The 23,022-nt window shown below is 36.5% G+C and overlaps 1 protein-coding gene across 1 annotated transcript in view; it reads right to left on the bottom strand.

Moving 5' to 3' along the window:
- LOC147843922 (uncharacterized) overlaps positions 1-23,022 on the bottom strand; it is a 143,860-nt gene that overhangs the window by 8,952 nt on the left and 111,886 nt on the right. Inside the window, exons 7-8 of the mRNA XM_087253372.1 lie at positions 14,502-14,600; positions 11,124-11,278 (exon numbers count right to left, since the gene is read on the bottom strand). Of these exons, the coding sequence (XP_087109498.1) occupies positions 14,526-14,600 (75 nt within the window). The 3' untranslated portion in view covers positions 11,124-11,278; positions 14,502-14,525. The remainder of the gene's footprint in view (positions 1-11,123; positions 11,279-14,501; positions 14,601-23,022) is intronic.

The following is a 23,022-nucleotide window of genomic DNA, read 5'->3' as shown; positions in this document are numbered from 1 at the left end:
GTGCTTTGTGCTTTTAATTTACTAAAAAGAGTCAGCTCATAAGAGTGATTTTTTTTTAAAATCTTACTATATATTGCCTGCATTGTTTTTAAATCACCAAAAATAATCAGCTCACAATAGTAATTTTTCCTCAGAAGCTGAACACATTGTCTAAATTTTGTGTCATTAATTCACTATACAGAGCAGACTCACAAGAATCATTTTCCAAAAAAATCAGGCTGTTTGTGTTTTGATTAACTATCAAGAATCAGTGCATTTTGTGAAAAAAGGTTAACGGAACCAAATATGATTCATGAGAAAATTAATTTAATTCACTAAAATTCACAAAAATTCAATAAAAATTCACTTAATTCACTATTTAAAAGCTGTAGTTTAAAATAATGAACAAGCATGGTTGAGCATGGGACTCAGCAAATGATGAAATGAAAGCTTGAGTTGGGATGTTGGAAGAACACCAAACACCCTTAGCTTTGTGATTGGCGGGTTTATATGGCATTGCTCCTCCCATTCGTAAGTCCATTAAGCGCTTTCATAAATCTGACCTCATGGCCATGTGCTCTCAAACAGAGAGGGGTCATGGGCAGAGAGGTGCGGATGGGTAGCACTGTTCCAGGAAACAGCTGATGTACAGTCATATTCTTTTTTAATCCAGATTCAAGACAGATTTTTTTATCATTGCCTGTCTATCAGGTATATTTCCATCTGGTTGCCTGAAGAACGCTCAAATGAAACTAACTGGTGTTTGAAAGAGTTTTCCTGCTTAAGGGAGTGTGTGTATTTTTTCTTTGGTGTGTAACCAAGGTACTTGTACTGTGGTTTTAAAACAACCAAAACCCAAGGCTTTACTGTGGTACACGCCTAATTTTTCTACATATCAGATGAAATGGAGTTCTCATTAGGAGCAGTTCAGTGAGCTCTGGGTGGTGAGACCAAATCATTACATTAAAAAAGAGCCCACACATGAGTCAGAAGCCGATAGCAGCTTTAATGATTTCTAGAGCTGCAACTAAATTTGCAGAGGACAGCTTGCTGTCTCCGACAAGGAGAATTTAAATGAACACTGTTCAAAATTCCAGTTATGCACATTGTTCGAATAATGTAGTTTATATTAGAGTTAAGTATAATTCAGCACTTTTTAACTATTGGAGTATGGAGCTAGATCAGTCTCAAAAACAACACATTTAAGACATACAATTCATACATCCACAGCACAATTCACATTTACAAAATCCAGTTTGTAAATTCAAACTACAATTCATAAATACAACACACAACTTGTGAATTCACAAGTAAAAACCATAAATTTTTTAACTAAATGATTTGTTCATCAAAAGTGTATTTTTAAATCGTGTTTTGAATTTATAAATTGGATTTGTGTATTTATGAATCTTGTTTATAACTTACGAAATGGATTTGTGTATTTATGAATCGTATTTTTAATTTTTTAAAATAAAGAACAAATTAAAATCCAAATAAAATAACGTATAAAAAATAGTTTTATGCAATATGACCGTGAATATAAACAAAAATAAAAACAAAATCAAAATAAAACAAAACCCATTAGACATTATCCATTGTCTTCACCATGAAAGACAGCGACCAAAACAAGTTCAAACTAACTGTCATTTTAAAAATAAAATAGTACAAGATACTAAAAGACTACATGCTTTTAAAATTCAAAACAAAATAATAAGTCATGTAGTACCTTCCTCAAAATGAATCTGGCGGTTTATTAACTGACTGTAGTAGGTTCATGGGTGTGTCATCTGAGGCTGAAACTGTGTGTGATACCACCCAAAAACACCAAAGACATAAGGGTGTATTCTTGTGTTCAGATTCACTATACAAGAGATCACATCTTTTATGCCAACAAAGGCAGTCTTTTTAAGTCTAAAGCCCCAAAAAAGTCTCAAACATTACAAGCATGTCAACAGGAAACAAACTGATGACCCTCTAGATAGTGTTGTGTTTATCATCAAAACATCCACAGTTCAAGGCCAAGGCATTTTTGACAACTAATGTCAATATAATTCTCAGTTCTTCAGAGAAGTGGTTTGAGAGATACTGCCCTGTGAACAGGGGTGAGACGAAAACATTCAGAACTCTCTAGAAGTCAAGACCTGGAGAGAGTGAATAAAAGATTCTGAAATGATAAAAACAAAAGAGCAAGTAAGTGTTGCTCCCATTGTTGCAGAAGTTTCTTTAAAACTGCTTGCCAAGCTACTCCAACCCTCAAAACATAATCTATATTGTTCATGGATACAGTGATTTCTTTTTAAATGCATATCTATTGATTGAAATTATTCATAATTTAACCAGAACCAAACATATAAAAAAGGGGTTTTGAATTAATTTAATACAACTGTCCAATTTTTATTTAGTTACTTACTGTACCTCAATAAACTCCCCACTGGAAGGGTTTTAGGGCAAGTACGATGGATACAACTTGAGCCACTGTTGAACTTTTATTGTGTACACATACACAATGTTTGTCCACAAACAGCCTGAGTACTAACGTTACACTAGTCTGTCAAACTTCGACGTTCTTCCTCATTTAATTAACAGTTGCCAGTAGGTTATAAACCAGCAAGCAAACCAGCCTCGAACAATAACTGAGAGAAAAAAAAAATTAAACTTATGTCTTGATTTATACACAGACACAACCTATCGGCTAGAAACGGTAATACACATATTCATAAAAATGGGGAGGGACTGGTATGGAAAACTTTGGCCGATATTATAACTTAATATTTGGAAGCTGATGTAGAACATTATCTTGATGTGAACTTATTTTTTAACTTCAACTGAAGAAACCAAGAAAACTCGAGGTCATTTACAAATTCTAATTCTGAAGTTCTCATTTTTATTGCAAAAAACTGCTGACATCTTGTCTTTTCACTAAACTTAAAGGGCCCTATAATACACCCTGCGCAATAAGGGTAAGACGTGTTTACCACGACGTGTTGCTAGTTTCAGATGAGCGCAAAACTAAATTTCCTATTTTCCGCCATTTTTTGTTGAAATGGCAAATCCATTTGCGCCACTTTGTACACTCATGGGTGTTTCGGTTTAAAAAAGAGGTGTGTTAAGTAGCATTGTTGACGTGTTGCTATTTTGAGGAACTAAAATAGACTGTGCAATAGAGCAGCTGAGAGAAGGTCTATAGAGTGCATTAGTTATGTGCCTCGCTTACACATTGCTTAGAACATGTAGGATATACAGCAATGAGCAAATATCTTTACAAATGAAAAAGGATTCACATATTACAAAAAATATTACTTTCTAAATAAATATAAAACCCATCGCCTCCATGCCTTCTTCATCTTGTTTTTTTGAGTTTATTCACGACAGCTTGCTTTTGTATATTGTTATTATTATTAGAAGTATTATTTAGCAGCATATTTATTATATGCATATTTATATTTGTTTTATTAAAAACAAGCTTAGATTTGTCCACCTTTCAGGTTTTGGACCATATGGAGCATAGCATGTCTATTTGGATATAACTCCGTTTTTTGAGCACACTTCATTATTATTGCTTATTTATTTGTTTGCTGGAATTTATAATTGAATTTAGAAATAGTTTTGAAACAAATTTTTGCGCTTAACAAACAGAATTAATTATGTAAGCTAATGGATGTCAGTGGAGTGCACAACAACGTTTCCTTATCCATGAAAGAGAGAAAGAGAAAAAGACAGTAAAGGCCTATCGGAGGAGGCTCATTCTTTATCCTCGCGCTGCAGATGGTCTGTTTAACTGTTTTCTGGCTAGTGAAGTGTTCAGTTTTTCCACTTACAAAGCCCGCCGTGTAAATAGCAAATGCGCTATGACGAGACGCAACTGAATCTTAAAGGGAATGGGAGCTGAGAATCTGATGGGTTTTTTATCATAACACACCCATAACTCATTAGGAGAATAAGCACAACCCCGTTAGACCATGCGCTGTGGTGCAGATAAGATTTTTCCATCCTTAAAATAGCAAAAGTGGATTCTGACATGCCCTTAATGCTTTTGCGCCATGTGCTTTAGACTTTGCACCTAGATCATTAAAATAGAGCCCTTAAATCCCAAACCCTCATTTATTTTTTTATCGGGCTAATAACAATAGCATGAAAAAATCAGCCAATACCAACATGGCCACTTCCCACTTATATATTGCTTATCACTAGGGCCAGACATAATCTGCAGATGTTTTTTGCTATGTCTGTGCACAATTTTTGCGGAATGATTTTGGAAATATCATAACTAAAAACTTAATATTAATTTATTTTATTTTCGCCTTAGTCCCTTCATTAATCTGGGGTTGCCACAGAGGAATGTACCGTTAACTTATGCAGCATTTGTTTTACTCAGCGAATGCTCTTCCAGCTGCAACCCATCACTGGGAAACATCCATACTCTCATCCACACACATACACTACAGCCAATTGAGTTTATCCAATTCACCTATACCACATGTCTTTGGACTGTGGGGGATACCGAACACCCGGAGAAAACCCAAAGGAACAAGGGGAGAACATGCAGACTCCACACAGAAATGCCAACTGGCTCAGCTGGGACTTGAATCAGTGATCTTCTTGCTGTGAGGCGACAGTGCTAACCACTGAGCCACCATGCCACCCCTAAAACAAAGTGACATGAGTGTCATTGTTCAAAGATTTGATTCTACCGTCAGATTGCTCGAAGATGCCTGACTATATGATCAAAACAAACAATGTGCTCTAGCTATATTACTACTCATTGCAACGACATTAACAAAAAAAACTAATGTAAGCTCGTAGAGCCACTGCTTTTGGTTAGTCGTTCCCCAGCACTGGTTGCTTCACATGGCCCGTCTTCATAATCATTTAATAAGAGAAATGGGCATTTCAAAATTAAATATGCCACTCTACAAGAGATTTTATACAAGCACACAGCTGGAAGCACACAGATACCAGCTGTTAGCCACAGAGACAGAGAGCGAGGGAGGGTGCGAGTTCGGGATTGTGGGAGATTTCAGAGTTACCTGAGGGTAGGCTAAAGCAAAGAGGGCTAGATAAAGAGACAGACAGTAGATTAAAACCTCAGCCTGACTTATTTACACATAAATCTAATTCACTCCAGAGCTTCATACGCTTTGACAGAAGCATCCACACGGCCTTCCGGAAAACGACAGGCTGTCCTACATGCGTATGTGCCCAATTGCACGCTCACAGGTTAACTTAGTCAGCAGTGTGTCTGGAGCTCTGAATGCAGCAGTAATTAAAGTGAATTAGAAATGTGCCGAACCTATTTTCACACAGACTGGCCAGCCAATGCTTTTATTATTGGGACGGATCAGACGGGCTTATACGGTTGGGGATTCGAGCCAGCGGAGGAGAAAAGGGTGAAGATTTATTCAGAAAGGAAAAACCCTCCAGAAATCTCAAGGCTCTCAAATGCAGGTGGTGGTGTGGAGAAAATCGCTTTCTCTCTCCTTTATTCCAGAGGGACGGAGATGACAGCAGCAGGAAGAAGTGGAAGTAGCAAGGTTCAGTGGAGGAGGAGAACGGCCGTGCACATCAAAGACTCTCAGCTGGAGAGAGTCTACACCTTTCTTTCTTCCTCTCTCGCTCTCATTTACTCTCATGCAGACGTGCACACACCTCTCACAGACTCTTATCCGCCAGACAAACGGCCGTTTTTAATTTGTGTGACAATACGTGCGGATGGCCCCTTATTTGCAAGGGGAAGCCTGGAGCTGCTCCCATTTGAATAAGCACACATCTGGGTTATCAGGGATCAGGAGCCTGTGCACATAAACAAGCAGAGCGTGACGAGCCAGGCTTGGCCCTCACCGCTGGGGCATGAACCACACTGCACAGTGCAGCTCAACAAAACAACACAACAAAACAAAGAGCAGCACAACACCAGGGTTGTGCACCATTCAATAACGAACTGAGAATTCCAGTTCAGTTTTGGATTTTTGGTCGAATCTGAGATGAACCGCACAATTTGTATGTTAGAAGGGCGAATTAAAATTAATGTCAAAATTAAATCAATGTCAAAAGCAAGACGAACAAGTTTGATGGTTAATAGATCTAACAAACTGAACAATAAATTCAATGATAGATAGATAGATAGATAGATAGATAGATAGATAGATAGATAGATAGATAGATAGATAGATAGATAGATAGATAGATAGATAGATAGATAGATAGATAGATAGATAGATAGATAGATCGATAGATAGATAGATAGATAGATAGATAAATGACACAAGAAAAGGAAAGAAAGAAAGAAAGAAAGAAAGAAAGAAAGAAAGAAAGAAAGAAAGAAAGAAAGAAAGAAAGAAACATAGATAGATGACACAAGAAAAGGAAAGAAAGAATAGATAGATAAAAGATAGAAAAGATAGATAGATAGATAAAGTGTAAAACAGGGATTACTGTTCAACATAAAATTGGGGCAGGAAATAAAAACAACAAAAACAATGACAAAATAAAAAAACACCCCACCGCACACACACAAGCACACAAAGCAGAGTCTCCAGACTCCAGAGGTCTGCAGGGTTCCATATCCAGGCTTCCCGGTAAAGCTCAAATTAAAGACTACACCGGGATGCTGCAGCACTTTCATGAAAAAAAAAAAAAAACACATTGGGCTTTTCCACCGTGTCGTCCTCATGTCTTATTCCCTCATGAGGCGGGAAGAAAAACCTGAGTGAACAAGTGAGCATTCTCCCAGAAAATATCATTTCCTCCCTCTGTCAGAACAGCTGAAGACACGTCTTGTTTGTGCTTTTTCCCCGTGTCAGCTGCAAGGCCCTCTTGGCGACAGCAGCCCGGGGAGAGAGAGAGAGAGAAAGCGGCTCCCCTGGGGGGAGGAGTTGCCTCGGGCCTCAGAAAGCCTATTTACGACAAGCTGTGCTTGTTACTTTCATCAAAATAGAGCACAGAGCTTTTCTTCTCCCCTTGTTTTCTTGTGCTTTTGGCAGGAGGTTGTTATTGTAAAGCACCAGGTTCCATTGTGCTTGACCGAGCAGCGAAAGTAAAGGAAGGAGGACGGTCATTGTCCAAAAATGTTGACTTTACGACTTACAAATTGTGAAATTTTCAATGCACTTCTCTCTGGGAAGCCAAAAGTAAGTAGGCATTTATTTCTTGACATTATGACTAATCATCAAGGACAACTTGACGTGTTTTAGTTTATTTCACAAGTTTGCATGCCCAGTTGCTTGGTAAGAGACAGATTTGGCCTGTTGTCAGTATACTAACTAAAGGATGAGACTCCAGCTTTAATCAGCCACCTCTGGGCAATTTTACTTCCCGAATAAAAATATAACCACCAATCTACTTCTGATAACTAATTCACATAAAAGTGTTCTACAAAACAGTAGTCGCTTCTACAGTAGGCAGTGGCTACATCTCCTCAACAATAAAAGCAATAACCTTTTATTTTTTGAGTTTAGTTAATTAATGGACCTGGAGAATGTGCACTGATGTCAATCATTAGTTGTTTAGCTGGAGGTGGGGTGCAGGTGTAGTGCTTGCATTCATTTTTATGTCATGTTTCTTGCAGTTGTCGAGAGTTTTACTTGCACATAATTTACACTTATTCGCTTCTTTCCTTTGATGAGTTCAAAATAACAAGAATCCGATGCAAAAATGTAAGTCTCCGGTCTGCCATTGTTTCTGTTTCTGACTGTCTGCAGTGATTCACGAATGCATGGTTTGTTTTTAAGAGGATCTTCTAAGTGAACCAGATGAACCAGTTCATTAAATTGAACGGAGTTGTCGTGAAATGGTTTGCTTCTATACCCAGATACTCCGCCTGACTCGAGAATTAACCAATATCCTGAGTTATTCAGTTACTAGAACAATACACTAACTCATCTGGTCTGAAAAAAAGAGACCTGATAATGACGATGATGAGTGTTCTCTCACTGCACTCTCTTTCATGGACTCTTTTCACCAGCCTGGTATGACACGTTTAACGGTCATCAGCATTTTAAATCCTTAAAATTTTTTGGATTTTTATTTTTGTATTATATCATCATTATTTCAAAAAAAAAAAAAAAATGAATTACCGCTTGTTTGAGGGGTTTCTAATGGCTCATTTCTAACGACTGGTACAGTAAGGTACAGGTCGGTACGGGTCACCTTTATCAGGCTTGTGTTTACATTGTCTAAAGCATACCAAAAGTAACTTCTCACAAAACAGATGCTTTATACACATAAATACTTGTGTATTAATGTTAATTACTAGCCTTTCTATGAGCATCATGTGATTATAACTGCAGATCAATGACAGTGCGAAATAGCCTACTTTAACGTCTGCCATTATATAAAATAAATAAATGCAACATATATAAACACACATAGACCCTTACAGTCTCTGACATACTACTGTACCAATTACAGAAAAACTACACACAGCAAACATTTAGTCCTTATTTGGGTTCAAAAACAACATGCAGCATTGCCCAGTCAGTGCAAACCTCTCATCTGTATCTTTAATCTTCACCAGCATATGTGTCCTCTGTTAGAAAATAATTCCTTCATTCTGAGTTCATAATAGTCCAAAAGGTGATGATAATAGTTAAACGTGGCAGTTTGTTCATGTTTTAGGTTGGTGAAAGAATCTTTCGCTCCTTTGTTTTTTTAGGCTTCTTATTTGTTTTTTCGTGCGTCAGTCTTTTTTCTGTTTGTCTGTTTATGAAAGGAATAGATGTCAAAAGCACTTCTATAATCACGCACACAATATTATCATCAGCTGAAGAAGTTTGTTATTTCAAATATAGTCACACACACACGAGTGATCGCGAGCTCCCTGGAGAAAGTGAAACCGCTCTCACTTTTAGACGGCTTCGTAAAACACAAACAGGACACGGCATATTTTGTTCTTCTTGGCTTTGTGCCTGTACATAAAGACAGCAACAAGGTTTGTCTGAGCTTGGGTCAATTATGGCTTGTAATTATATGCATGTAGTATTACGATGTAATGTCTCGGCTGTGTATTTAAAAATGGCGGTTTCTTTGTTTTCATTCTTCTGCTTGTGCATGCGCGAGTGACGCTTCTTTGTAAACCAATAGCTTTGCTTTTTGGCACCCCTTTGCCATGCTAGGTACCCTTTGCAAAGGGTGCCCAAAAACTACTACGGTATGGTTCGCTTTTAGGTACCTTTTGACAGTGGAAACAGCCATAAAGCCGTACCAAACCGAACCACTCAGCGGAAATGGGCCATAATGCAGCAAATATGGGACAGGACAGTAAATTTGTCGTTATTCTCTCCTCTGGCTGCTGTCATTAGTCTCACACAATTTTTTTCCTTTTTCTGAAAGTCTTTATTACATCATTGTGGAGTTTTTCTGCTAGTATTTGAGCAAATAAGATTGTAAAAAAATGTTTGTTGTATTCACTGTGCTTCACTCAAGAGTTCACTGAGTATTCACTCAAGTATGATGATTTCCGCAACTGAGAAACCCGGAAATGTGAAAAGGGTCTATTGAGTGTATGATTCAACCTGAGATACAGTTGAAGTCAGAATTATTAGCCCCCCCTGAATTATTAGACCGCTTGTTTATTTTTCCCCCAATTTCTGTTTAACGGAGGGAAGATTTTTTTTAACACATTTCTAAACATAATAGTTTTAATAACTCATTTCTAATAACTGATTTATTTTATCTTTGCCATGATGACAGTAAATAATATTTAACTATATATTTTTTAAGACACGTCTATACAGCTTAAAGAGACATTTAAAGACGTAACTGGGTTAATAAGGTTAACTAGGCAGGTAAGGGTAATTAGGCAAGTTATTGTATAACGATGGTTTGTTCTGTTGGTTATCGAGAAAAAATATAGCTTAAAGGGGCTAATAATTTTGTCCCTAAAATGGTGTTTAAAAATTAAAAACTGCTTTTATTGTTGGTGAAATCAAACAAATAAGACTTTTTCCAGAAGACAAAATATTATCAGACATACTGTGAAAATTTCCTCACTCTGTTACACAACATATGGAAAATATTTTAAAAAGAAGAAAAAAATTTGAAGGGGGCTAATAATTCTGACTTCAACTGTATGTCATTTTTATTCCGCAATACATTTTGTAAAAGCCAATTATGCAAGATAAAAAGTAAACTCACGTTACTTTTTTTTTTTACCCAAATATTAATACTTATGTTTAAAAGTAATTTGTTACTTTAAAATATTATTACATAATGCACCTTACTTATAGTGTGTTACCCCCAACACTGCTTATAACTTATTACATACCTATTACAATTTCTTATTACTTCATACAAACCTGTCAATTTGTATTGTTGCTCGACATATAAAAATCACTTTACAACACTGAGAAGTCATCACTTTTTGACAATGACCTGAAACATGAGGGAGGAAAGCGCTGAAATAGAGGATCACACCTTTTCCTTTCTCGCCATCCGTTCCTCTCCACGCACTCCTCTCTCTATCTCCGCCAGAGGAGAACCTGTAATGTCACAGAGTGTGCGCAACCTTTGATCCTCAGCTGTACTCCATCAAGTTCAATTAGAGCCGCTGCTGTCCCTGGTGGCCCCGTTTGTCATCATCTATTGGCCCGCGCACATTCCACATATTGAAGGAGTGGACAGAAAATCAATAAATAGGATTGAGCTGCCAAGGCCTGCAGGGAGCCCTCTCTCTCTTTGTCTCTGGTCTCTCTTTCGCTCTTTTTGTCTCTTTCTCTCTATCTGTTCCTCCTTATGGAGTCTCGCTAAAGCAATTTTTAGATGTGCTCCATCATGCCCGCCGATTTTCACCCAGCTCTACACCGTTCTCAATTGCATCAGCAAGCAAAAAGCTAGTTTTTAAGGTTGCTTTGATTGCGTTAAGTGTAAGGCCAGGAAAATATAATGCAAATATTACATCTAGCCGGTCTATCTGAAACCTCGCCTTGCATATATTGCATTATTATGAGAGAGCGAGAGCATGCAAAGCTGCAATTTCAATAGCATTTCACTCCCACAAAATCTGGAGTCTACATAAACCAGAAAAGTTCAATAAAGCACTTGCACAACATTCAAACGAGCATTAAATGCACTCAGTTCAAGCTTGTGTTTGATTCTCTCATCACTTTCCCCCTCTTTTTCCCTCCCCTTCAGCTCTTGTAGACACTTACACTCACAGTCACCCACTGCGTTTGCACAAAGCAATTGCTCAGTTTGACTTCCTCTCTGAAGTGCTTCCTGGAGCGTGACCTTTCACCCTGCACCCCTGCATGACTGCCGGCCCACACCGAGAGAAGTCAGGCGAGACACTGGAGGCACTTTTCACCTGAGAAAATAAGGAAATGGGGTTTGATTATATGCGTTATTACATAGAAACACGTGTGTAATGTTTTTAACATCATTTCTTAAGGGAGCTATTTGAAAGGTACAGTAGGTGATTCTCTTTAGAAACAGTTTTTGTTGTGCTGGTTGGAAGTCTCTTCACATTCCAACAGTAATGATTAATGTAAATGATCTAAATGTTTTATATGTTTTTTTAGATTCTGGGTAAGGCATAAGACTACGCAGCAGGTCACGCAGATCTGCTGTTTGCAGATTCACCTGCACACAAGAGAGACTGGGTGTTTCTCAATTTGCGTTCTTCAGCGGTCTTGCGTCCTCATGTTCTCATGAAACGTCATCATCAGCTGCCTAAGTTCAGTTCCAATACTCAAGACCGCAAGTACGGAGGACGCGTGAAACTTCCCGGATGTGATCTTGATATCGAGGCAGACTTGAGCACCGAACTCGCTCTGAAAGTCCCAGAAGTCATTGCGACTGGAGGTGGGAAGCGCTGCATTTTATCTAGATTTATTATTAAAGTTCATAGATATGAATTATTTACATCAGGAGTTTCCCTAAATGAAACGGTGAAAGTAAACATTACCATGGATATCTTAATAAAGGAATAAACACATTAAGGGTGTTTGTTTGCTGAAATTCGTATTAAAATCTGTTTTATTTATATTGTGCAACATATATTTATAATGTTTTTATGCAAAGTATATATTTTGAAAAGGGGAAAAACAATAAATCGTTGTATGAAGGCTGAAATGTTTAAATAATTTACCATTTAAAACACGTGAAGGTCATGTGACCATCAGGAAGAACGCAGCATCTCAATTCTCAAAGGACGCGTTCTCTGCCCTCGCGGTCTCCTGAGTTTGTTCTTCCGAAGACACCTGGCAAGACCGGTCTCCACAAGAACACAAGTCCGTTCTCTGCGTTCTTGGAATTGAGAAACAGCCAGTGATAGCGGCAAAAACAAATGCTGAATCAAAACCTTTTAAAATCCTGAATCAATATTGGAGTTACTTTTGCAAGCTGGAGGAAGGATGACACCATGGCTGAAGTACTTCTTTGAGACAGGTAATGTTATGTTTTAAAACAATTTTAGTCAAGCGAAGCTTATGTAGATTGTGTTGTTTTACGAATGGGTTATATGCAGGGCTTGACATTAACTCCCGCCAACCCACCAAATGCGGGTAAATGTAAGCTGTGGTGGGTTAGACAGACACTCCCACTAGCCACTTTGGTTGGTTGAAAATAATGTTTAAATTGTGGTTTTATTAAAAGTAGGATTTGACAATAAGCATGGTCCAATATTCGTGCAAATGTGACCTTAGAATTGAGAAGCAGCACAACTGACAAAAAAACTGTGTTCGCGCAAGCAAAAGAAAGCAGGTGAATACCAAATGAGTGGATGATGTGACTATTTTCAGTTTAATAAGGGACCTTTTACCTTTTATATTCACATCACATTGGCTCATTTTTGAACAATGATAGCCTGTGACGCGCTCCCTATATTGTTTACCATGCTACTTTGAATATTTGGTCTGAAATAGCATGTAAGTGTGGCATAGTTATCAGTTTAATTCCTGCACGCCGCCGGCCAACCACTAATACAGTAGTCACTTTTGGACAAAGCGCGCATGAGAGAATGAGAGCAACGATCCTTGCATGTTTTGCTTGCTACACAACTGAAAGCGTGCTAGATATGATACAGTTTTTGTTCAGAATTTTGGTATTATAAAGTACTATAAAGTTTTCTAACTGGCGAATGCCATTATTTAGTGGGTTGTCTACTGTCATCTTTAAGATGCCTGTTTGTGATTTCAGGAGGCATGGCTTTGGACGGCAGAGGAGGGATTGTGTTTCCAAGATATTATGCTAACTGATAGCATTTAGGCAGATCACCTACTGCACCTTTAATTATTTGAAAATCTTATAACGTAAAAAAACTAAACAAAAAACTTCCCTAATTTTCTAAGTTGTGAATTTGCTCATCAGCAAAACGTCTATTAGATGTCAACATTTGGACATTAAACAGATGTTTAAAATATTCTAAACTACAAAATTTAGCATGCTATTTCAGAAAACCTTTGAAAGACTTTTATCAGACTTCTTAACAGTATGTTTTCAAGACTAAAACAATCTAAAACAAGTGGTACTAAACTCTTTTGTTGTGTGCATATTCTGTTTTTGATAGGAAAAGGCAGCACATATTTGAATTTCCATTAAAATGTCGCTCTTGGCAGTGCAGAAAGCACCTGGATCTCTATAATCAGCATATCCCCATAAAGGCACTTTTTCTCTCTCAGAACTCTGGTATAAAAACTGCAAATTTTTCTCTGTATTCTTTATTTTCTCCTATAAATTTAAGCGTCATGATGGGACACGGTCATCTTCATCCAAAGACAATACTGTGTTCACATTTTACAGAAGTGTTGTGGTATAATTTGGTACAATTTAGTATAATTTAGCAATTTGGTGCAGTGCTTCTTGTCCAGTGTGTGGACCCACTTTAAATTGAAGCTTAATCAGGCCGTGAACATCATTAATTTTAAACAAGACAAATCTTAAACATAGTTGATTATTTATCTTATTTTGCGATCCAGAAGTAAGCTCTGTTTTTGCATGGTGTTAGGCCTTTAGATTATCTACACTGTAAAAAGTATTTGTTCACTCAACTTATCTTAGTTAAGTAATCTTGTTGCATTGACTCAATTAAGTTGTACTGACTTAATTCTTTAAGTTTTCTTAACTTAAAATGTTTAGTTGACAGAGTTAAATAGTTGACCCAACTACTTTTTGTCAAGTTACCTATACTTGCAATGTTTAGTTTTAATGGGTTAACTTACAAGTTAGCAGTACCTGCCAAGTTTAGTTTAAATACTTTGACTTACATTTTCAAGTTCACTGAACAGCAGATTTTCTCAATAAGAAACAAAACAGACAAAAAAAAAAATACATTACACACATTATTAAAGGTCTTTACTACTAATTTAGCAATTGCGCATATTATTTTCATACACGCATTGAGACACAGCAAATTCAAACCTTAAACAAACACTACTAAGCTTTTTTTAAATGTGGCCAAACTCCACGTTTTAGCAAAGGTCTAATCTGCTCTAGAAACATTTATACAAGTGACAATACATTGACAATCAGTTTATATGTGTCATTTTACAAGTTCTAACACAAATTTGAAGAAGCATTGCTTTGCTTACCTTAAAAATCTGGTGGAAAGTATGCTAGTATGTGTGACTTCTTCTGGTGTTTAACCGGCAGTTGGCAAACTGACTTAATGGTGCATGTTCCGCCACCTGCTGGATTGGAAGTATGGGATGCAACTTAAAAGATGCTGGTTCTACATATGTTTTTAAGTTGAGTTGACAAACACTCTATTACAGACAAGTTGAAACAGCGAAAACTTACCAGGTTAAGTTGAATTACCAACTTTGTTGTTTCAACTTACAAAATCATGTTGAAAAAACAAAAATGCAAAATCATTTTTACAGTGTATACTGTAGATAAACGACTAGGAATAACAAATGAAAGTAAATGGTCAAACTATTTTCACTACTAACTGGTGTGATTAGGACAATAACTATCAGAAGCAAATAACATCAAGCAAGATGTTTTCTACTGATAATAATCAATGAACGTTTCATTACTTTAAAACATGACGGGACAAGACGATTTATCAGAAATACCCAAAACAAATTTCGATAATATCCTGGACGAGACCACAAAACTTGATTTGTGATTAAGAGTGCATTAGGTCAACTTCAAAATCTCACATTTCTGTATAAATGTACTGAAATTTTGAGTAGAAAGCTTGCCGAATTGCTCTGTAATGTTCAGTGCAAGCACAAGCAATGAGCTGCATAAAGCTTTCTACATAAAATCCTTTAAAAGGAATTTTTTACAAAGGCACATAAAAAGTATAACTACAGGTCTGACATAAGTTCATGTTTTTTTAGTACGTTTTCATACAGATTGAAAATTTGACACCATGGTGTATAAAAAAGAACCAGAAGGTCTCTAGAGAAAGAAAAAATGTTTAAAGAAATGCTATTAAAATGATGCTTAAAAATCAGCCTGAAGGACACTTAACCGTTTAAAAAGAAGCAATGACATAAAAAGATTTATTAATTCACCTAACACACTCTATCACTTTCTCTCTCTCTTTCTCGTACAATAATTTCATCAGTGCAGGTGCACAAAATGCTCCCTTGAGGTGCCCCACTATCCCCGCTGACTGAACTCGCTCCTCTTTCACCTGGAGGAAAAGTGACAAAGCCACTCAAGGTCAGCGACTCCTTGACAACCGCTCCATCTGCAAGGTATTATCATTTCATTACCTGCCTGCGTCAAAAGGCCCTGCTGTTTTCCCTGAGATTCCATCGCCATAGTAACTATTGATTTATTGTTTGTTAGAGGCCAGTCGTTCCTGGATGATTAGCTCTTGATAGCGCCATATGACAAACAGCTGCTCTTTGAGCCAGTGAGGCTGTTGTTGGAGCGTTTGTGTGCGTTCGCCCTAGAGGCGCCCACCCTGAAGGCTCACTTTGTCTGTTTTGATAGACGGAGACCACGTGGCTTACCGGACAGGAGTGGAGACAGCTTGTGGTGACGCGTTGAGGTTTTTGTAGACCTTTGTGATGCTTGCAGCTGGGCAGTGGTTTGTCAAATAGAGTTGGATAACTCTTCAAGAAAGCTGCATAAACGGATAAGAAACTCCCTCCACCCCTGCTGTACACCCTCCAAGGCAGCAGGATCTATAAAGCCCTCCATCAAAATCAGCTCAGCTTCTTTACGAGAGCATTAATCATCACTCTGTGCTCTTCAAAGCACCTTCACGATGCCACAGTGCTGTCTTCAGCGCCATGCGGCCCGGCACAGCTCTACTGTTTATCACTAAAGTGATGAAGAGAGAGCAGATGTCTTGATGTGCAGCTGTATTAGCAATACTGCAATGGTATTTTATGAGCATAAATGTCTATTGTCTACTAAGTAGTGATGTGTGAAGTCACTTTCAAGCCATATTGGTGTACATAAATCTTTCACCATCAGGTAATATTCTCAATCTGATGGATTCCAGATGAAATGAGTGAAATTCACAACATCTTGGATGGTAAATGTGGCCACAACTTTACCCTGCTACAGACAACCACTACCTTAAGCAAATGTATGTTGATTATTATTTTTTGCAACATCCAAAATAAATGCAAAAGATCCCATCCAATTAGCTGTGGTAAATTCATTGCAACTCAGATGCAGCAGAGAAAATATTGAACATGTCACATGCTATTGACTGAAATTTTCCCTGGATGTTGGTAACAACCAAAGAAATCCATATATGAAAAGAAAACAAATCTAATTACTTTACAAATGCAGTTATGTGCAATAAAATGGAAGGTCACAGATAAAAAGTATTGAACACATGAAGAAAGGGAGGTGTAGAAAGGCAGTAAAAGCCCAGACAGCAGCTGAAATCTCTCAAAAGTTAGAGAGCAATCTTCTGCCCTTCATCATTGTAAATACACATTAGCTGCTTAAGTCCAACATCTACATTAGCACTATGATGAAGATGAAACCAGAGTGGACATTTCAGCAAGACAATGATCCAAAACACAGCCAAGGAAATTCTCAAATGCTTTCAGAGAAAGAAAATCAAGCTGTAGAATGGCCAAGCCAATCACCTGACTTGAATCCAAAAGAAAATGCAAGTTAAAGCTCAGATTTGCTAGACAAGGCCCACAGAATTATCAAGATTTTTACACTGTTGAAGTTTTTAAAAAAAAAATCACACCTGAGCAATTTGTGTGACTTCATTCTTTATATGAGAGACGTCTTTAAGCTGCCATCATAAAAAAAAAAGTCTATTAAATAAAGTATAAAATACATTTCAGTACTTCAGTGCTTTCTCCTTGTGTCATTTCATTGTTATTACACATAACAAATTTTTTAGATTTTTGTTTATTTTATTTTTAAGTTTGTATTATTTGGGTTTTTACCAAAATCTGGTTCAACTCCATGTCAACAGCTCCTTTAGAAGTATTATTCCCAAGATAAAACATGACATGTTCATCAAATATTTTCCCCACTGTATATTAGGGAATGATTTGATATGCATGAATGAATGCATCATTTGTTGTGTGACGGGTTGTTAAACCATTGTATAAGACAATAGCATTACAAAGTTGTCTGTTGCAAATTTGCCTAGAAATGTTCACTGTGCCTAAAAATCTCCACTGCTAAAGTATCTTGCATAGTGAACTGGTTTGTGGATGTACAAATGTAATCAAAGGCAACTGTAGTTTGAACATAAAAAACTAATTTTGAGCAGTCAGCCTGAAAGCCAATTTTCTTGAAAGATTTATTTTAAGACCAGGAAAGTGTATTTACAAAGCATAAACACTGTCAATTTTTGATTTCATGTTGGCTTTAAAGAACCCAGTGAAACACCCTTTGCACACTGGACATGTATTGTTATCAGTGTCAGAAAGCCAGACTACTTGACTTTGTGCTTGTGCATGCTGTGAAGCAAAAACTGACCAAAGCCTGGCAGCTTTAAGAGTTTTCTAAAGCACAACCGGAGTCCCATTAAACTGTGACCAATCATTGCCTCCGCTCACCCTGCCCTGTTAAAGAGCTCCATTCACATAATTTACAGCGCCTACTCTTTAGTTTTTAAAAGGAGAGAGAGAAAGAGAGAGAGGGATGGAGAAAGAGAGCTCTCTGTAAGACTCTGGCGAGTCCCGACGCTGCCACTGACTCGCAGTAAATAAATTAGGCAGGCAAACGAGGCAGGTCGCGGGCTGGGAGCACAACCTCACTCAGGCTAATGACAGCCCTGGCTGCAGCCGCACCGCCCTGGAGCTAACAGGTGGAACTGCTGATATTAATGACTCCAGGTGGGCCTGCCAAGCAGGAGGGGAGACGAGAAAGAGAGAGAGATTGAGACAGAGAGAGGATTAGAAAGCTGAGACCAATCCAAAAGCAATCTCTCATCCCCAGTCCTAAAGCCATTTCATAGATATGCGCATAAGAGAAAAGGCAACAAAGCAGTTGTAAATACTCAAAACAGACTAGGGGCTTTAGTCGTGTCATATTGGCAGAAGACAGGGCGGGGGTAATTTAGGACCAGGGCCATTTAGAAAAAAAAAAGATCAGGTCTGTGTCTCATTCTACTCTCTATTTCCCTGTGATGATAGCATAGCAACACTAATCTGAACACAAGTGAGGATTCAGAGCTACTTAAAAGGATAGTTCACCTAAAAATGAAAATTTACTCACTATTTACTCACCCTCAAATGGTTACAAACCTTTATGAGTTTGTAAGATACTAAAGAAGATCATTTAAAGAAAGCTGAAAACCTGTAACCATGGCATTTCATAGGAAAAACAAATATTATGGAACTCAATGCTTACAGGTTTCTAACTTTATTCAAAATATCTTACTTTCTGTTAAATAGAAATAAGAAACTCATAAAGGTTATAAACAAGAAAAGGGTGAGTAAATGATGATAGAATTTTGCTTACTATTTGAAAATGTTATGATTAATGTGTTTACATGAGTTGCTAGTTCTTTTAACTTCACATTTCGCATGTTACAGAACGATTACTAAATTTCACTTTTTAACATACAGTTTGTATTTGCTATGGTCACATCTAAAGTTTTGGATGTTTCATTTTTATCATTTTACAAATGATTAAATTGCAGTTAATTATTTGTCTAACATTACATATGTAGAGATGACAGCAAATACAACTAGAACCTAAAGTTCGTAGACAAACTTTGATGTTGGCTCGAGAAAGCCAACGTGACTGCGCCGGGGACTCAAAGGCAGTTGGCAGGAAGCACAGCGGTTGAGAAGTGGTTGCTAGGCGGTTGCTAAGATGTTGCTAAGGCATTCCTAGGTAGTTGCTAGGGTGTTCTGAGTGGTTTCTAGGCTGTTGCTAGGGTCCACTGGACTGTTAATCGGAAGGCCTCATTTACATTTTTGATCAAATCGAGAGAGAGAGAGGACTGATTTGTTCAGGTTGTTTAATGCAGATCACTATAGTATAGTTAGTATTTATAGTATATATTATAATCTGAACAAAATTACATTATAATAAATATCATATAAAGAAAAATATTAAATTAAAATACTAATGAAACAATAGCACATGCATTTAGTTAATTTGTCTTTTATTTAATCAGTCTTATAATTTTTGCAGTTAATATAGAGTACAGTCAATTTACAGTAATTTGCAGCATTATATATATAGTTATAGTTATATAGTTATATACAGTTTACAGGAAGAAAATCGCATTAAATACAATATTATAGGACGTCTTCATCACGTGGTTAATTCTGACCAATGACGTTGTTCCACCCCACTGGCCACTAACACAATGTTATAATCGTAATATTTAGTTGTCATCACCTGGGTGATTTTATTTTTTTTTTTTTTGGTACAGCATAGGCCAAAAGCTTGGCTTTCATTGTCATTATCACAAGTGAGGAGAAGGCTCTTTTGCGGCACAGAATATTGTTTTGAAAGAAATATCTGAAGTAAACTTATGTTTTTGCTAACATAAAAGGGGGATTAAGAAATAATCCTTATAACCCTAACCATAAATGTGTGTATGTGTTATATATGTATATATGTATATATGTATGTATATATATATATATATACATACATATATACAGTTGAAGTCAGAATTATTAACCCCCTTTTGATTTTTTTTTCCCTTTTTTAAATATTTCCCAAATTATGTTTAACAGAGCAAGGAAATTTTCATTTGTCTGATAATATTTTTTCTTCTTGAGAAAGTCTTATTTGTTTTATTTCGGCTAGAATAAAAGCAGTTATTAATTATTTAAAAACTATTTTTGGGACACAATTATTTGCCCCTTTAAGCAATTTTTTTTTTTTGATAATCTACAGAACAAACCATCGTTATACAATAACTTGCCTAATTACCCTAACCTGCCTAGTTCACCTTATTAACCTAGTTAAGCCTTTAAATGTCACTTTAAGCTGTATAGAAGTGTCTTGAAAAATATCAAGTCAAATATTATTTACTGTCATCATGGCAAAGATAAAATAAGGAAGTTATTAGAAATGAGTTATTAAAACTATTATGCTTAGAAATTTGCTGAAACAATCTTCCCTCCATTAAACAGAAATTGGGGAAAAATAAACGGAAGCTAATAATTCTGACTTCAACTGTATGTATATATATGTATATACACACACTTTATTTTCACTGTTTGTAAATAATTGTTCTTAACATTTTTGCTTTAAAACATTATAATACTGTTTGGATTTCCGCCCCATAATAATAAATTGTGAGCGTTGCAGTGTAAATTGCAATCCAGATGTTACAGAGAGAAATTGATGCAGCGACAGTAGAGCATATTAAGGGGATATAAAAAATCTTCATACATTGTATGTATATATATTCACTATTTTAAAATACATTTTCTTTGCTGTGTGTTTTTATTGGTTATGATGCTGTTTGGATGTTTTATTTTTGCACAATAAATAAAATGTGATTTAAAAAGTGCAAACATTGTCTTTGTTAGAATTTACACGTGATTACAACGGTATAAAGACGTTCAGGTCCGACCGCACCAAATGGAAAGAAATTGTAGGTTTTGAAGATGGATTATTCGTTTTGTGGCAAGGACATAGCTGTTTTTAGAGGGTTAAAATACAGATTAAAAATAAAGTTAGAAGGATTTTATATTAAATATGTTTATTGTATAATATACGTGAATGTTCGCATGGCTTTCATTTTCATTATCACAAGTAGAGGAGAAGGCTTTTCACGGCAGAGAATATTCTGTTTTGAAAGAAATATCTGAAGTAAAGTTATGTTTCTGCCAACATCAGATGCATGCATTTTAAAACTCACAGGGTAGCAGACAGAAATGCATGCGGGTCGATTCCGACGCGGATGATTCTGCATCCAGATCAGTTTTATTACGCTTTATGGAATTCACCGCGAGCATAATATGAATGACTGATGACCAGAATTAAGTTCAATCTTACCTCGATTTTGACCACAGATCTCTCTGCCTCTTAAAGGAACACTAAATAGAGTTGTATTACTTGTATTTGTGTACTTTCGCTGAGAAATTTTAATGTAAACAGCTTCAAATGTTGTAACAAGCACGTCTGAAATGAGCCCGAATTTCTGTAGATTCAAAACAGTAAGCACGGATATCCCCGCCTCTTAAAGGGAAAGTGCCTCTTAAAGGGCCATTACTAAATTACAAAGGGCTCAAAAATAGTCTTCTGGCGCCATCTCGTGGACACTCTGACACGCTTTGAGTCTGAATTTTACAAATTTAATATAAAAAAAATATTTATAGGAAAACTGTTATTTATAATTACACCAAATAAATATGATAATTATCTGCAATTTAAAGCACATCTTTTGGCCAAATTTGAGGGTTGTATACTTTTTTATATGTCCCAAATACTCGATTGTAATATTTACAATTTTTTAATTCAAAACATTTTTAATTCAAAAACTACAAATCTTATCGGCATGAGGACATACAGCAACCATCTCATGGGCAGTAGACAGCTTTTGACCAAATTTGGGGCTTGTAGCATCTAAGCCCTGGGAGGAGAAGCGATTGCTTCTTTTTGGTCAGAAGCCGGAATAATAATAATAATAACTAGAACCTAAAGTTCGTTGACGAACTTTGATGTTGGCTTGAGAAAGCCAACGTGACTGCGCCGGGGACTCAAAGGCAGTTGGCAGGAAGCACAGCGGTTGAGAAGTGGTTGCTAGGCGGTTGCTAAGGTGTAGCTAAGGCATTCCTAGGTAGTTGCTAGGGTGTTCTGAGTGGTTTCTAGGCTGTTGCTAGGGTCCACTGGACTGTTAATCGGAAGGCCTCATTTACATTTTTGATCAAATCGAGAGAGGGAGAGAGAGAGACAGAGAGAGAGAGAGAGAGAGAGAGGACTGATTTGTTCAGGTTGTTTAATGCAGATCACTATAGTATAGTTAGTATTTATAGTATATATTATAATCTGAACAAAATTACATTATAATAAACATCATATGAAGAAAAATATTAAGTTAAAATACTAATGAAACAATAGCACATACATTTAGTTAATTTGTCTTTTACTTAATCAGTCTTATAATTTTTGCAGTTAATATAGAGTACAGTCAATTTACAGTAATTTGCAGCATTATATATATCGTTATAGTTATATAGTTATATACAGTTTACAGGAAGAAAATCGCATTAAATACAATATTATAGGACGTCTTCATCACGTGGTTAATTCTGACCAATGACGTTGTTCCACCCCACTGGCCACTAACACAATGTTATAATCGTAATATTTAGTTGTCATCACCTGGGTGATTTTATTTTTTTTTTTGGTAGAGCATAGGCCAAAAGCTTGGCTTTCATTGTCATTATCACAAGTGAGGAGAAGGCTCTTTTGCGGCACAGAATATTGTTTTGAAAGAAATATCTGAAGTAAACTTATGTTTTTGCTAACATAAAAGGGGGATTAAGAAATAATCCTTATAACCCTAACCATAAATGTGTGTATGTGTTATATATGTATATATGTATGTATATATATATATACATACATATATACAGTTGAAGTCAGAATTATTAACCCCCTTTTGATTTTTTTTTCCCTTTTTTAATATTTCCCAAATTTTGTTTAACTGTGCAAGGAAATTTTCACTGTATGTCTGATAATATT

The sequence above is a fragment of the Danio rerio genome, chromosome 5 (genome assembly GCF_052040795.2).
Source record: "Danio rerio strain M-AB ecotype USA chromosome 5, GRCz13ab, whole genome shotgun sequence".
NCBI lineage: Eukaryota > Metazoa > Chordata > Actinopteri > Cypriniformes > Danionidae > Danio > Danio rerio.
The sequence above is the reverse complement of the archived record's forward strand: the minus strand, read 5'-3'. Positions and strand labels throughout refer to the sequence as shown.